This window comes from Puntigrus tetrazona, chromosome 23, assembly GCF_018831695.1.
Source record: "Puntigrus tetrazona isolate hp1 chromosome 23, ASM1883169v1, whole genome shotgun sequence".
Lineage (NCBI taxonomy): Eukaryota > Metazoa > Chordata > Actinopteri > Cypriniformes > Cyprinidae > Puntigrus > Puntigrus tetrazona.
In genome coordinates, this window is record NC_056721.1 from 15,493,549 (window position 1) to 15,509,201 (window position 15,653).

The following is a 15,653-nucleotide window of genomic DNA, read 5'->3' on the forward strand; positions in this document are numbered from 1 at the left end:
ACCCACTAGAGATAGTCCGGCTCGCCTACAAGCATGGCCTGGGCTTTGGAGACCAAATGGACTATGTTCTTTACTTCCATTGTCAACGCAGCCGCTGATTGGAAGTAAGGGATGCCGTCAAGCTGTCAAGCCTGGCTGGCTCGTGGGACTGCTAAGGCAGCTGATAGGTACCAGTGAGCCAAGCTGACTGCAGCCCAGGTGGTTGTGGAGGCAAAAACGTGGGTCTGGGAGGAGTTCGGTGAGGCCATGGAGTAGGACAATCAGTCGGCCTCAAAGAGGTTCTGGCAAACTGTCTGGTGCCTCAGGAGGAGGAAGAAGTGACCTGCTAACATTATATACAGTGGAGGTGGGAAATTGCTGACATTGCTGATATTGTCAGACAGGGGATGGAATCTTACATTCTATTCTTCTTTTTAAGAATGGGGACTGGGGCACTTTTTAAGGGGGACTTTTTAAGAAGGTGTGTTCCAACTACAGGGGGGATCACACATTTCAGCCTGCCCAGGAAAGTCTATGCCTGGGTACTGAAGAGGAGAATTTATCCAAGCTTTTTGCGGAGGATCTTGTTCTGTTGGCTTCACTGAATAAGGACCTACAGCAGACACTGGGGAGGTTTGCAGCCAAGTGTGGGCTGGGGTGAGAATCAGCTCCTCCAAGTCTGAGGCCATGGTTCTCAGTCAGAAAAGGGTGGCTTGTCCCCTTCAGGTTGGTGGGGAGTTCCTGCCTCAGAAACTGAGAGAGATTGACAGATTGTTGCAGCTCCTGCAGTAATGTGGTCAATGTACCGATCTTTCGTGGTGAAAAAGGAGCTCAGCTGTAAGGCGAAGCTCTCGATTTTCTGGTCATCTATGTTCCTACTCTCACCAATGGTCATGAGCTTTGGGTCATGAAAGAATGGATGAGATCCCAGATTTAGGCAGTTGAAATGAGTTTCCTCAGCAGGGTAGCTGGGTGCTCCCTTAGAGATAGGGTGAGGAACTCGCTGCTCCTCCACATCAAGAGGCCAGCTAAGATGGCTTGGGCATCTGTTCTGGATACCTCCCAGACGCTTCCCAGGGGAGGTGTTCCGATCATGTTACACCAGGACAAAGCCCTGGGGAAGACCTAGGACACACTGGAGAGACTATGTCTCTTGGCTGGCATGGGAACGCCTCTGTGTTCCTCCAGAAGAGCTGGAGGAAGTGTCTGGGGAGAGGGAAGTCTCTATTTAGACCGCTGCCCCCAGGATTAAGACCCAGATAAGCAGAAGAAGATGGATGGATACATAACTAGTCAGTATAGTCATATGCATAACTGACTAGTTGGTTTATTTCAATCTGTTTTCTTTTGGTACTTTTATTTTGTTATCACATACATTTTAAAATACCTTTACTATATACCTTTATACAATTTAAGGTGAATAAGCAATGTAGAAAATGTAATGATTTGTGAATTGTTATGAAGATATTGAAAACATACTGGATTTGTTTTTGTGTGCAAATGTCACTCACTTGAACACCATTCATCTGGGCAGGTGAAGCGCACCTTATAATCAGCACAAAATCCTGGGAATTTATGTTTGCAAAAAAACCCAGATGCTGAAATAGATCTTTGGAAAATGAAAAATAATTAAAAAACAGCATTAAAAAAAGGTTTTTGTCCCATAATCAATGTTACAACTTAATACACTCACAGATCAATGTAATTTCCAGTTTGATACACTGGCTGACCAGAGATGGTCTGAGCCTGTATTCCGATTGGATTAGGACATATTTCTCCAGGGTAATTATTTTGAAGGGTCGCCAAGAGTTCATAATCGCTTCCTCTTGAAGGGTCGTCAGAATCAAACCACCTTGTTACACATTCTGATGAATACAATACAGAGAAAATCATGATGTCAAACAACAGCAACAACATCTCATAACATACATTAATAAAATAGAACAAACAAATATACATACTTGGTTTGCAAAAACTGTTTGGACATGTGAAACGGACCTTATAGTCTTTACACCACCAATTCCAATACCACCATCCACGTAATGGTTGATTCACACAAGCAAAGCCCAGTTGTGGATCATATCTGCAGAAAAAGCAACCTCTCATAAAAATATGTACCTCTGTACCTTTTTTTGTGCAATACCGTTTTTACATGCCTTTCTGCATGTTTCGTCTCAGTTTCCAAAAGAAATGTCCACTGAGTAGTGCTAAAACACAGGTTATGTGAACCCTGGCACATTTAGTCACACAGGATTTGAACCAGAGATTTTTGCCTGTAGTGTTCATTTCTTTTGAAAACTCCAGTGATATGTACTTATTGTTACGTATTTTGTTTCGTACTGAAAAGTGCACCAAGGTACGCTTATGCCATGAGACTAAGTAGAACCCAACCTCAAAAAAAAGAGTACATTATTTCTGTTAACGTAAATGTGTAAATGTGCAAATGTGCAAATTTTATTTGAAGGAAGTTTAAATTATGAAATAGCTTGTTTTACATTGGAAAATGTCCATTCGGCATTACGGGGCTCCCAGTAGTGGTGGCGACCTCAATAGCGATGGGCTGAATGCAGACCTGTAGTGGGTATTTCAACAAGATTGATGACAGAGTCTCCCAGTCTCCGTCTTTATCTGGATTATCTTGGTCAAACCAGGGTGTCCTACATGCTAACAGAAGAAAATCAACTTGATAAATGCCATCATCTTATCCAGAACCAACAAAAGATGATTAAATTGATTTCAGTTATAGAAAGGAAAAATTTCTACATATTTTTGACAGATTTAAGTATTAAATCGGAATTATTTCAAAGCTCCGATATTATTTTGCATGTCATTTATGCAAACAACACCTGCAGTTCTTACAAGGTTTTATAATATTGTAACATGCTAAGCAGTTATTTGGCAACTCTGGTAAAAAGTAAGTATATTAAAATATATTTGAAATGCATTTATTTAATGCCAAGTATACTACAAATACATTTACACATTTATATACTTAATAGAAATACCATCATTAGGCAATTTTTCAAAAATCATGTGTTTTCATTATGCATTTCAATTAATCTCAATCAAACCGCAGTTGAATTTTAATTACAAATAATTTTAATAACAAAATGTTTTATTATTATTTTATTATTATTTATCTGTTTTTGCAAAGACTTGAAGTCTCAAGCAATACGTTAATAAATATGCTATAATAACAGATGTGAACTATACTTAGTTTGAAATGAATGCTTTTTAAAAAATAGTTTTGGTTTTTTTTCAGTCTGTGTTCCTCGTCTTGATTTTTGCTCCACATTGTTTCTGTGTTCCCTTGTTTCTTTGCCAATCTTGTCAGTTTCTTTAGTTACTTAGCTCGTCCCTCTTGTTACTTTCTTATCCTATCTTTTTAAAATCCATTCAGTTTCTGTTCAAGCTGCCGAGTATTTTTTTTTAGCATTTAGGACTCTCCTAGTTTTAAACCTAGTCTAGTCATATTCCTACTTCCCGTTTTGGAATCTGTTTGCATTGTTTGGACTATTGCTCGTTTACCTGGATTATCTCTCTGTTCTGCCCCTCTAGATTATGTTTGCCATGGACTGACCCTTGCTTGTTTACCGGACTGCCTTCTGAAATTTCTTCTTTGTTCCTGTTTGCCATTGTCTGACCCTGCCTGCTGTTGACCGTGTTTTTGAATAAAGCTTCGCAAATGGATCCACACGAATCTTGTCTCTTCAGCTTCGTAACAGGAACATGCTAGTTTTCTTTTTGTGTGCAAATGTCACTCACCTGAACACCATTCATCCGGGCAGGTGAAGCGCACCTTATAATCAGCACAAAATCCTGGTTTTAAGTTTGTGCACGCAAACCCAGATGCTGAAATATGCCTTCAAAAGAGATTAAATAATTTCAAGACCATCATAAAAACCCCTCTTTAACACAATTTCTTTGTTTCTTCCCATAATCAGTATTACAACTCAGTAGACTCACAGTTCAACGTTACTGTCAGTTTGATACACAGGATCACCTGAGATGGTCTGAACCTCTATTGCAACTGGATTCTGACATATTTGTCCTGGGTGCATATTGAGAATGGTCCACAAAAATTCAAAATCTCCTCCATTTGTGTCAGGGTCGTCAGAATCATACCAATTTGTTACACACTCTGATAAATATCATATAGAGAAAACTGTTAAGACAATAGCAACAAACACCGTACACAAATTGTATAGCAAAGTAGACAAAATTAATATACATACTTGGTTTGCAAAAACTCTTTGGACATGTGAAACGGACCTTGTAGTCTTCACACCACCACTTCCAATACCACTGTCCAATTAGTGGTGGATTCACACAAGCAAAGCCTTGTGCTGGATCATATCTGCAGATAAAGAATACATTTTCTAACATTATTTACATTACAAAAAAACACTAGTAGTGAAACTTAGTGAAACAGTACATTTCATTGCATGACTGCTCTTAAAGCTCCAGTTTAACATGCTGCTGTATGACACATATTTTTTTTTAGATTGGCTAAGATGCTCTTTCAGTTCACGGAAAATCAATGGGCAATTGCAACAGAGAGCGTTTGAGATAAAGCTCAGCCACAGAGGCAAGTATCATAACCGCTGTCTACTTTAAATGTTAAATTCATATTTCTGTGAATGTAAATCTCTTCTGCTACTAAACTTCATATTTCGGTAATTCCACTCAAGTACAAAAATGGTTGGAGTTGCGAGGGCTAAACTGAAAGCGAAGTAATGCATACGTGTTTGGTGAAACAGGCACATTGTATTTAGTTTAACAATGTATCCGTATGATTATTTATTTTATTTGAAGGAAGTTTTTTGTCTTACATTGGAAAACGTGCATCCGGCATTACTGGGACCCCACTGGTGGTTGCAACCTCGATAGCGATGGGCTGAATGCAGACCTGTAGTGGGTATGCCAGCATGATTGATGACAGAGTCTCAGAGTCTCCTATTTTATCTGGATTACCTTGGTCAAACCAGGGTGTCCTACATGCTAACAGAAGAAAATCAACTTAGTTAATATCATCATTTTATCCAAAACCAACAAGAGATCATATTATTGATTTCTGTTACAGAAAGGAAAATTACAACTGAATTATTTTATAGCTTTGATATTATTATTTTGCAAGTCGTATCTAGTTCTTTCAACTTTTAGAATGTAATGCGAACAGCTAAATAAAATAAGCGAAATAACTGCTAGTTTTTGTTTTTGTGTGTAAATGATACTTACATGAACACCATTCCTCCGGGCAGGTGAAGCGCACCTTATAATCAAGACAGAACTCTCTTGTTTTGTTTGAATTTACGCACACCAACCCAATTGATAGATTGCTAAATACTCTGAAAAATACAAACAAACAGAATAACCTTTACATATAAATCCTTCTGCAAAATCATTTTTGTTATATGAATCAAAATAATACCAGAAAGCGGTTTTGTTGCACTCACATTTGAAAGGTCTGATGAAATCGTATGTCGAAGACTGGCTCTACATCTGTAGCAATTGGATTTGGACATATTTGTCCAGGATAAATATTTTGAAGGTGAGCCAAGATGTCATTGTCTCCATTTCCGTGAGTTTGGTTATAGTTAAACCACTGAGTTATACAACCTAAAAATATTCACACACAAAAATATAGTCTTTGTATCATGACTTGAAATCTTAAAAAAAAATTTTTTATTAATCTTTATGAAGAAGACAGTAAGACGTACTCTGAGTGGAAGGAGAGATAAGTGTACCTACAAGTAAAAGGGGTGTTAGCATATTTTTTCTCAAATACAAACGTCAGTATTAACTTAAATGGTTTTAACGAAAGCTTGTTTTTCAATCAAACTTACTTGTAGCAATAACCACCCAAGTTACAATTACCTTGTCAAGAAAAAATACGTATTAGTAATCTTTTTAATTAGCATGCAATACACACACACACTGAAAATAATAAAAATATGTAAATATATAGTGCAAATAATATAGGACATGCAAAAACTTGTTCATACCTTGCTGTTCATCCTTCCGTTTTTTTTTTAATAGAGTCTAAAAAAAACATTTTTCCCAAAAAATAGAAATCATTATAGTGACTTTAAATCCTAAAAGAGTTGTTATAGTTTAAAAAAAACAAACTTACCCAGTCCTACTTAATGATTGCGCTAGTGAGAATATCTTCACTACTACATTTAACCATCAATGCAGGAGCAAATTCTTTCTGAAATTCTTTGTCTTTTTAAGCAGGTGGGCTCCTCCCGGACTGTCCTCCAGCAGCATCTCTGTTGTCAGCTTCGACCTCATTTCTGACCTCCCTTCATTCACTCCCTGCACTCCACCCATCTCTGCTTCACATATCCATATACTTGCAAGAATGGTCTTACGGGAAATCTTGGCCAAGACTTTATATTTTGTTTCTTATATTTTGTTTCTCTCAATAGCGCTTCAGTGACCGATCGCGTCCATTCACTCCTCACTGAAGCTTGAGTTTGTGCTGTTTTGCAATCCCTTTTTGACTGATTTTATGCAATATTTTATCATTTTGAGATACCGGATTTTCAAAATGAAATTTTTTTAATGTTTTGATTTACATGTAACAAATCTAGAATATATAAGTTTTACTTTGTAAAATAATAAGCTATATAAAATATGTTTTAAAAATAATGAACTTTTTCACAATATTCAAATTTTTGTGAGATGTAGGTTCAGTGCTCAACGACTTGCTCATAATAGTCACCTGCTGGAGTAACTAAATGTAAAGCCTAGGAGTCCCAGAAAATGTAAAGGAAAATGAATGAAGTCCTTTGTCATATAAAAGTGGAGGGAAAAAAACACACAAGGTCAAAGAGACATGTGACCCCTGTCTAACCCATGTGGGTCTAGCATTTGCCTTGCAAAATGTTAGTGGTTGTAAAAAACTATATTTTCTGTAACTTAGGTGAATTTAAATAATGATTCTAGCTCTTTCCTTGTTAAGAAACATGATATAATTACAAAACATCCCAGCATATATCCCCTCATATAACATGTCTAACACTGATGAAAACAAGGTTGTAAGAGGTAGACTTACAGTCTTTACAATGGCACGTAATGTATAAAGGTCCTAAATTAGGTACTTTTTCACATCAGTGCAATGTGATCTCATGTGCATTTTTACGTAATGTGTAGTATTACCACACCTACATTTATTTATGTTTGCAATGAAATGTACAATACTGACATATCACAACCACTTCGGGGGAGGCAAAGGATGAATGAATGGTGTAATTTAGCAGATACTTTTATAGAAAGCGACAAGTCTGTGAAAGTGATTTTGTGCCTCTGTGGGATGGCACAATAAAGCTGGGTGTTTTTGAAGGAGTTATGGTTGACGTACCTAACTGCATGGTTGATGAAATGGTAGCTCAGTTCTGTATTGGCAAGGTTGGGTTAAAGACGATGATCCTTCATCCAGCAAGAAATGTCTCAGACAATCTGAGATACAGAGTTGAGTGTTATTAACATAGCAGTGATTTGAAAAGCCATACCATACAGATATAGAGATACCATACAGAGAAAAGAAGTGGCCCAGGAACTGAGCCCTGAGGCACCCCAGTAGTTAGTTGTTATAACCTCGACACCTCACCCCTTCAAGAAACCTCGGAGGACCTATCTGATGGGTAAAACTCAAACCACTGTAGTATACTTCCTGAAATGCCCTTTGTCAAGAAGGTTAACAGGAGGAACTGGTGGTTAACCATGTAAAAAGCAGCAGACAGATCCAGCAAGATAAGTATAGTAGATTTGGAATCTGCTCTTTCCACTTAGGAATCCACTTACTTATCCCAATCCTTACCTCGGAACCTAACCCTACCCAAAATGTATTCCTAAAATTTGTGGGTTGACTGGAACGTTTTTCCAAGAATGTTGATCCAGGAACATCTTGTATGAAAGCAGCTGCCTGACGTCAGTGGTATACATTTATTATTATAATTATATGTTATAATTTTAAGAATAGAAATATTTTTGTTGTAAAAACCCGGTCAATCTGCTTCAGAAGATGTGTAACCCCTGGAGGTGTATTGGTTAGTTTTACAATGGATATATGCCATTTTTGGGAGCTTCAAAACAATGACCAGTATCTACCAGCATTACCAAGCTTGGAAGAGCTTGACAGTCCAAAAATCCAACAGTGTTCCTCTGAAAGAAGAAAGTCATATACATATATTTTTAAAAAACGCAGATAACACTTAGTTCAAGTGTACATAGACTCTAGAGCTAAAGGGAATTTCCATTTAGGTAAACTAAATGTTGATCCTAAATAGTGTGAGCCTAAACTCTGTTAACTGTAATGTAATTCTATCTGTGTACATGGGAAACCAAAGCTACTCTGAGAAAAAGTACTGTTGGTTATATCATAAATAAAGCTATATAATAAAGCTGTTACTTTCATTACAGCACGCATTGAAATGCTGGTTATGTGCTTGTCATGTTTTTTCTCATGTCAAAACATTGATCAAATCCTGAGATGTCTTCAGGAAAAAAGGCATATTCCAAAAGCAAACTTATTTTACTCAGTTTTATGAAACAAGGCTGAATATAAGGTTTTAATGCACATTTGCAATCAGTTATTCACATTGAAATATTTTCCAATAAATGTTATTAATTTAGCACAGAAACTAATCAAACTATAAATAATGCTTGGAGATCATAAGTAACGCAATTTTGTTAGGCTACCCAAAAAAACCTGCAAAAAATTTATTGCAAAGACATTAAACTTTGTGAAGTTAGAAAAGACCTATGGCCATGCTGTCAGAACAAAAGCAGCTTAAAATTAATGTCTTTCACTTTTTCTGTGCGTTTTGATGTAATTATTCACTGACTGAACTGGACTATTTCACTGGAAATGATGCCAACAAGCATGTTTTTATTTCACATTTCGAAAATATAAAACCACAAACCACAATCTCTATAGAGTTAAAGATGGTTGCAACTCATGCTTGACACATAAAATCTAGCTTAGGCCAATGATTCAGTGGTTCTATATAGCATAGCCCAATGGTTCCTTAAGCACATCAAAATAAAGAAATATAAAAGTAATTAGCGCTTTATAATAAAAAACAGATAACGATAAGGTTGTTCAAGCATTCAGCCTCGCTGAAGACGAGGTTACAGAAAAAAAAGAATACAGGAACATGAGTTCAGTGCCTTCACACGACAATGAAAAGTTATACATCACAGAAAGTTTAAGATGAAAAAACCCATAAGATGAAAAAAATAATAATTTGTCTAGGTATAATAGAACTGCCACCTCAAGAATTATTTTATTATGTTATAATAACATCTGTTTAACTTTCTCCAATTTTTAATTTCCACAACCTGTTTTTTTTCTTGGCCACATATTTTAACCAGAAGTTACTGAAAGCGAAATGGACTTAAATCTGATTCTGTTGGAACGAACAAGATGTGTGCACAAGTGCAGAGACCATAATAACAATAGAGTACTGAATCGAATTATGTAATTCACTCCAGTGTTTTTACAAAGTATTCCACAACACAATTACAACATGAACTGAGGCCAGGGGGCAATGCAAGCAAACGTTTATTGTACTATTAATTATTTATGTCTTTTTCTTTTTTCTTAGCTTAGTTTAACAAAATATACAGTTAGTTATGGCTACAATATGAGGAGTTTGGGAGAACACGGCTCTCGCACTAACACGTGTAGCGGACCTTGTAATCCTGACAGACCCCTCCAGTCTGCTGATTATTCACACACTTAAATCCCAGCAGTGGATCAAATCTGCAGAATCAGAGTAGATGGCTGTTAATCGTTGCAAAACTTATGAAATTATATAAATATTGGTTTTCATATTCGCACATAAGCATATAGTTTAAAAAGAATTACAGTTAAATCTTACACTTGAAAATTGTTTCCAGCAGGCAGCACAGAGATGCCACTAATGGTTGCCACCTCGATAGCGATGGGCAGAGTGCAAACCTGTTGTGGATACGTTACCAGGGTTAACGACAGCGTCTCATAGTCTCCTGGTCCACTGGGATTATCTTGGTTAAACCAGGCTGTCCTGTTGTCTAGTAAGGGAACAACCGTTTTAGTAAAATTCTTCTTGTTAAAGATCAATATATGAGATCACATGTACTAGAAAAAAAACAAAAAAAAAAAACGATTTGGAACTCACTTGAACACCAGTCCCCTGGACAAGTGAAGCGCACCTTATAATCAGAACATGACACTCCTCCTTGGTTTGAGTTTATACAAGAAAACCCAGTTGTTGGATTATATCTTTAGAAAACGTACAAAACACTATTAAAACAAATTAAAAACAGATTTAATTTGAGATCCTTTGACAGACTTACACTTGAAAGACATTTCCAGTTAGATACGCAGGCTGGTTAGAGATAACCGTCTTAGCCTCTATTCCGAGTGGATTCGGACAGATGTGACCAGGGTACATACTATGAAGGACACTGAGGAGTTCAGCATCGCCGTCGTTTGTGTTAGGGTTGTCAGAATCAAACCACCTGGTTACACACTCTGGTGAATGTGGTACAGAGAAAACAACCAATGAAAACGATACGGGTATAAAGCAACTTTATACTTTAAATCAGAATTATGATACCTACGTGTTCTGCAGAAACTCGATGGACAGGTGAAGCGGACCCTGTAATCTTGACAAGCTCCATTCTCGCACGCAAAGCCCTGCAACGGGTCATATCTGCAGAAAGAATTCATATAACCAAATTCACGACAAGCATTTTTAAGCACAAAAAAATTTCGCGAAGGTCTTAAGCTGCTCGTGTCTATGTGACTTCAGATTAAGAAATGATAGCATAGTTAATTAATTGATATAGTTTATATATTGAAAATATATGATACTGTACACTACAAAAATGTTTCCAGGTGGCAGTGCGGGGGTCCCGCTAATGGTTGTGACCTCAATGGCGATGGGCTGAGCGCAGACCTGTAGTGGGTATCTTATCAGCAGTAATGACAGCCTTTCATTGTCTCCTCCACTGGCGTTATCTCGGTCTAACCAAGTTGTCCTACATTCTATTAGTGGAAAACCAATGGGTAAAAATCTTGCTGTTTAAGATGAAATATTAGACCAATATAGCAATGAATTCTACTTTAGGAAAATCTACTAAAGAGCTTTGATGTTTTTTTGTCAATCAGACTTAAAAAACTTCCCTCCTACCCACAACTTAAAAAAAAGTCACCTGTCATGACATAATTCAATCTGTTTTCATAATCTCAAACTCACTTGAACACCATTCCTCTGTGCAGGTGAAGCGCACCTTATAATCAGCACAAACTCCTCCTCCTTGATTTGCGTTTATGCAAGAAAACCCAGTCGTTGGATTATATCTTAAGAAAGCACACAAACACACTTTAAGTACACATTTAAGATCCCCTTTTTCTTGAAAATATTACAATTTGATAGGCTCACGATTGAAAGACATTTCCAGTTTGAGACGCTGGCTGGCCAGAGATGGTCTGAGCCTCTATTCCGTTTGGATTCTGACATATTTCGTTAGGGTACATACTGAGGAGGACAGTCAGGAGTTCGGAATCGCCCCCATTTGTATTAGGGTTGTCAGAATCAAACCACCTGGTTACACACTCTGTCGAATACAGCACGGAGGGCATGGTTACGCCAGAAAAATGCATATGTACAAATATGCATAAGCAGAAGGAATGAATATACATACTTGGATGGCAAAAACTCACTGGACATGTGAAGCGGACCTTGTAGTCCTGACACCCTCCGTTTTGTTGTGCGTTCACACAAACGAAGCCCTGCGTTGGATCATATCTGGAGAAAAAGAACACTTCTGTTAAGACAAGCATAACTGCTACCAAGTGTTAAATCTGTATTTCTCTTAATTTAAATGTATATACAGGATACTAGGCACGCACAAACATTTGTGGGGTTACTTATATATCATTATTTATGCTATATTAAGAATTATAGCATATGACACTGTTCGTCGTACACTAGGAAATTGTTTCCAGTAGGCAGTGCAGGGGTCCCACTAATAGTTGCCACCTCGATAGCGATGGGCTGAGCGCAGACTTGCAGTGGATATGTTACCAGGGTCAACGACAACGTCTCATAGTCTCCTGGTCCACTGGGATTATCTCGGTCAAACCAGGGTGTCCTACATTCTGATAGAAGATGACCAGCTGAGTAAATATCATAAACTCATACAAGAGCAACAAATATCACATTGATTTAAGCTATTTTGTTTGTAAGTGTCACTCACTTGAACACCAGTCCTCCGGGCAGGTGAAGCGCACCTTATAATCAAAACATAACCCTCCTACTTGGTTTGCGTTTACACAAGAAAACCCGGTTGTTGGATTATATCTTTAGAAAAACACACATGTTGTTGCATGTTGTTTAACTTCAGGATTCTTTGTTTCTTGGATCAAAATATTATCAGAAGCATATGTACTGTAAAAAAAACTCACACTTGAAAGATGTTTCCTGTTTGAGATGCTGATTGGCCGGAGACGGTCTGAGCCTCTATTGCGATCGGATTTGGACATATTTCTTGAGGATATGAATTGAGAAGGTCAGCCAACAGCTCGCTGTCTCCATTGCCATTTGGGTCATCATGGTCAAACCAATTGGTTATACAATCTGATAAATAAGGTACATATTTATACATGCATATTTAACTTGTCATCAGATTCATCCATGGCAGAAAAGCTGCCATGAATCAGAAATTCTGAAGGCCACATGAAGCATTTACCAAAACAATGTTCTTCTAAAAGTAACCTGTAATTTATTCTTTAACCGGTAGAGCACCAATAAAGTAATTTAATGTACATTTAAAGTAGAAAAATCACACCTACTCTGAGTGGATAGTGAGATGAGTGCACCTGTAAATAATGACAGACAGCAGTTTTTTTTTTTCTTTTCCTATATCAGTTTTAATTGCTTTTAAAAACATATTTCATAATCAAACTTACTTGTAGCAAGAACCACCCATGTTGAAAATACCTTGAAAGAAAGAAAGAAAGAAATGTATTATATTGTGATATACAGAATAGAATAGAATAGAATAGAATAGAATAGAATAGAATAAAACAGAATACAGGAAATTGTATACCTTGCAGCTCATTCTTCTGGTTTTTCAGTTGTGGGTCTGATAGGAGAAATGAAAAAATAAATAAAGTGACCGAAATCATTATAGTGCCTGGAAATGTAAAAATACAGAATTGTTTGGCATTGCTAAAAGCAGGGGGGAAAATACACCGAAAACAACAGCAAAAGCTGCAAGAGTAAATAATTGTAGCTAATTACAAAAATAAAATAAGATTTATATATATATATATATATATATATATATATATATATATATATATATATATATATACTTACTACTTACTTACTTACTTACTTAGTCTTACTTGATGATTGTAAAATTGAATTGGACCATCACCAAATGCCCCGAGGTCAGTTAGTGTCTATACAACATCATCTGTGTTCAGCTCTTTTTAAGCTGACGAGCTCCTCCCGGAGCGTCTTGCAGCAGCATCAGTTATCATCTCATCTCCTTTCATTCACCTCCAGCACTCCACCCATCTACGTCCTGAATAGAGATTATTTGTTGTCTTGTCAAAAACTTTATCTTTTGCTCCTCACATGAAGTATTTCCCGATAAAGAAACAGAAGGTGAAATTGTCAGATGTGATATCTGATCACATGTTCTATAAATCAGAAAGAGAAAAAAACTACAATAGTAATCCAACAATACATTTTACACAATAAACAAGGTCACAGAAGAAAAGGCTTCAAGCTTTCCATTTAACCCCCTTGCAGACAGTGGTCGCAGAGGAAAGTAGATATGGGTTGATTTTATTTCGTAACACTTTTGAAGATGCTATTCGGATTTCATGTTTTACAGAAGGGTTACTTTTGACACTTTTCAGAATCTGCTGTAAGATCCATTTTTGAATTCAAATGCAATCAGAACATTTCACGAATGCTCCAAATCAACACATACATCCCTAAAAATAACAAATTTGTCAAGAAACAAGCACAATTTATCAATCATAAAATAATGACCTAAAAAAACACTAACGATGGGTAGCATTACACAGTGTTTTCTTTTCCTTCTTTCTAAAACAACAATGACAGCTCTCTACTGTTTAGTATACACAGTAGTATATGTTACACAGTCCATATTTACGTTACAGTACAAAATTAACTGTTTCTATATAGCAGATTACCTTTAAATTGCATACACACTGTCTGGTTAATCATTTGTTTGAATTCATTCTATATCAGGATGTATCTAATATAAAAGCAAAATAATGACAAGCCAAAAAGCCAAAAAACATGTTAAATTGCACTAAAAAAACTAAACAATGCATTGTATTTTCAGTTCCTTCAATTTAGGGGCTAGAATGCAACATGGCTGCATATATAAGCAGTAATGTTTCAATTAAAAATATTTGACACATTTTCATTATAACAATAATAATAAAAATGAAAAATCCAGAGTTCCCTTCTGTAACACCACAAGGTATAATAATCAACACTGCAAGTCCGGGAACTGAAGGAATATTGGTAGAGTATATATATAATCTGCTGTTAGTCTCTCATCAGCAAGTGGTGCAAAGCAACAGGTACATCAATCACTCTTTCACAAAAACTGATCAAAATGGAGCAATCAGTAAGTTGACTATAAGTTATGATTATCAGTTTCACACAAAAACTGCAAAATTAAGTGCCCCTACAATGGATTTTTTAAAATGAGCTTTTATGTGGTGTGTAACAGCTCAAAGCGAATGAAAACATCCTGTTTTAAATCTGAAAGTGCACCGTGTATGAAGTTATTGTCTCTCAAAAGAAAGAGTCGACTGTGAATCATTGAAACGAGTTGTTTTTAAAACAAGTCCCAAACAGTTTCGTTTTGATGTAAAAATAAAACATATTGCACGTCCACTTGTTTATCTTTTCTCATTTGTCTGAATGAAAGTACAAATGAATTCTTTGCCACTACGTGGCACTTTTGTAGCGTTTAAAGCTCACAAACATTGCTTTGAATTAAATTGACCAATCACAAGAGAGGTTTAGAAAAATGAATCGTTGAACAAATCGTTGCACTTATTGAACAAATAAGTTTGAAATAAATGCATATTATACGAAAAACAAATACCTTACACGCATAACCTGTTGTTACCAAAACAACCCAAAGGGCACTTTAATATTACACTTTCATTTTTGTTCTCTTTTTTGGATTAAGAGCAAAGAACAGAGCATGGTGTAAAGTCCTGAAGGGCCAGCTCCAACCAGCTCCTACAGACCTTGATTAGCTGGATCAGGTGTGTTTGATTAGTCATCATTACGGTCGCAGACACATTCTATTACCACGACTACACTATACTTTTCAATTACTTTATTTCAGTCAAGTACACTTAGGTTTATAATGGCTCACTTTACTGATGAGCAGTATTATTATTACTTTTATTAACGTCAGCTGCCTCTGTGACAATATTCTGGTCTGATACATACAAGTGAAAATGATAATAATAATTTAAAATAATGTCATTTAAATTATAAATAAATTATTATTATTCGTTAGGCAGAATATTAGTAAAAGTTGTTTTCTCCATTCTTGCACATGATGTAAGCGTGCTTCGGCCCAGAAAGTTGAGCATTTTTCCCCTT

General features: G+C 36.5%; 1 protein-coding gene across 1 annotated transcript; it reads right to left on the minus strand.

The window, feature by feature from the left end:
* Window positions 1-8,879: 8,879 nt before the first annotated feature.
* Window positions 8,880-13,098, minus strand: si:dkey-205h13.2. The gene is made up of 15 exons (XM_043224314.1): window positions 13,087-13,098; window positions 12,947-12,977; window positions 12,830-12,856; window positions 12,443-12,614; window positions 12,235-12,338; window positions 11,965-12,136; window positions 11,680-11,783; window positions 11,418-11,592; window positions 11,232-11,335; window positions 10,852-11,020; window positions 10,594-10,685; window positions 10,327-10,504; window positions 10,149-10,252; window positions 9,870-10,041; window positions 8,880-9,751 (listed from the first exon to the last, which is right to left on the minus strand). The coding sequence occupies exons 1-15, from the start codon at window positions 13,096-13,098 to the stop codon at window positions 9,664-9,666; spliced, it is 1,704 nt and encodes a 567-aa protein (XP_043080249.1). The 3' UTR covers window positions 8,880-9,663.
* Window positions 13,099-15,653: the final 2,555 nt, after the last annotated feature.

Bases quoted from the DNA above. Each gene is read 5' to 3' on its own strand.
- si:dkey-205h13.2 (XM_043224314.1), bottom strand. The intron at 12,339-12,442 runs GTGAGTTTTTTT...GTTTTTCTAAAG, and splicing joins ACAGGAAACATCTTTCAAGT to ATATAATCCAACAACCGGGT. The intron at 11,593-11,679 runs GTATGTATATTC...TGTATTCGACAG, and splicing joins AGTGAGTTTTTGCCATCCAA to AGTGTGTAACCAGGTGGTTT.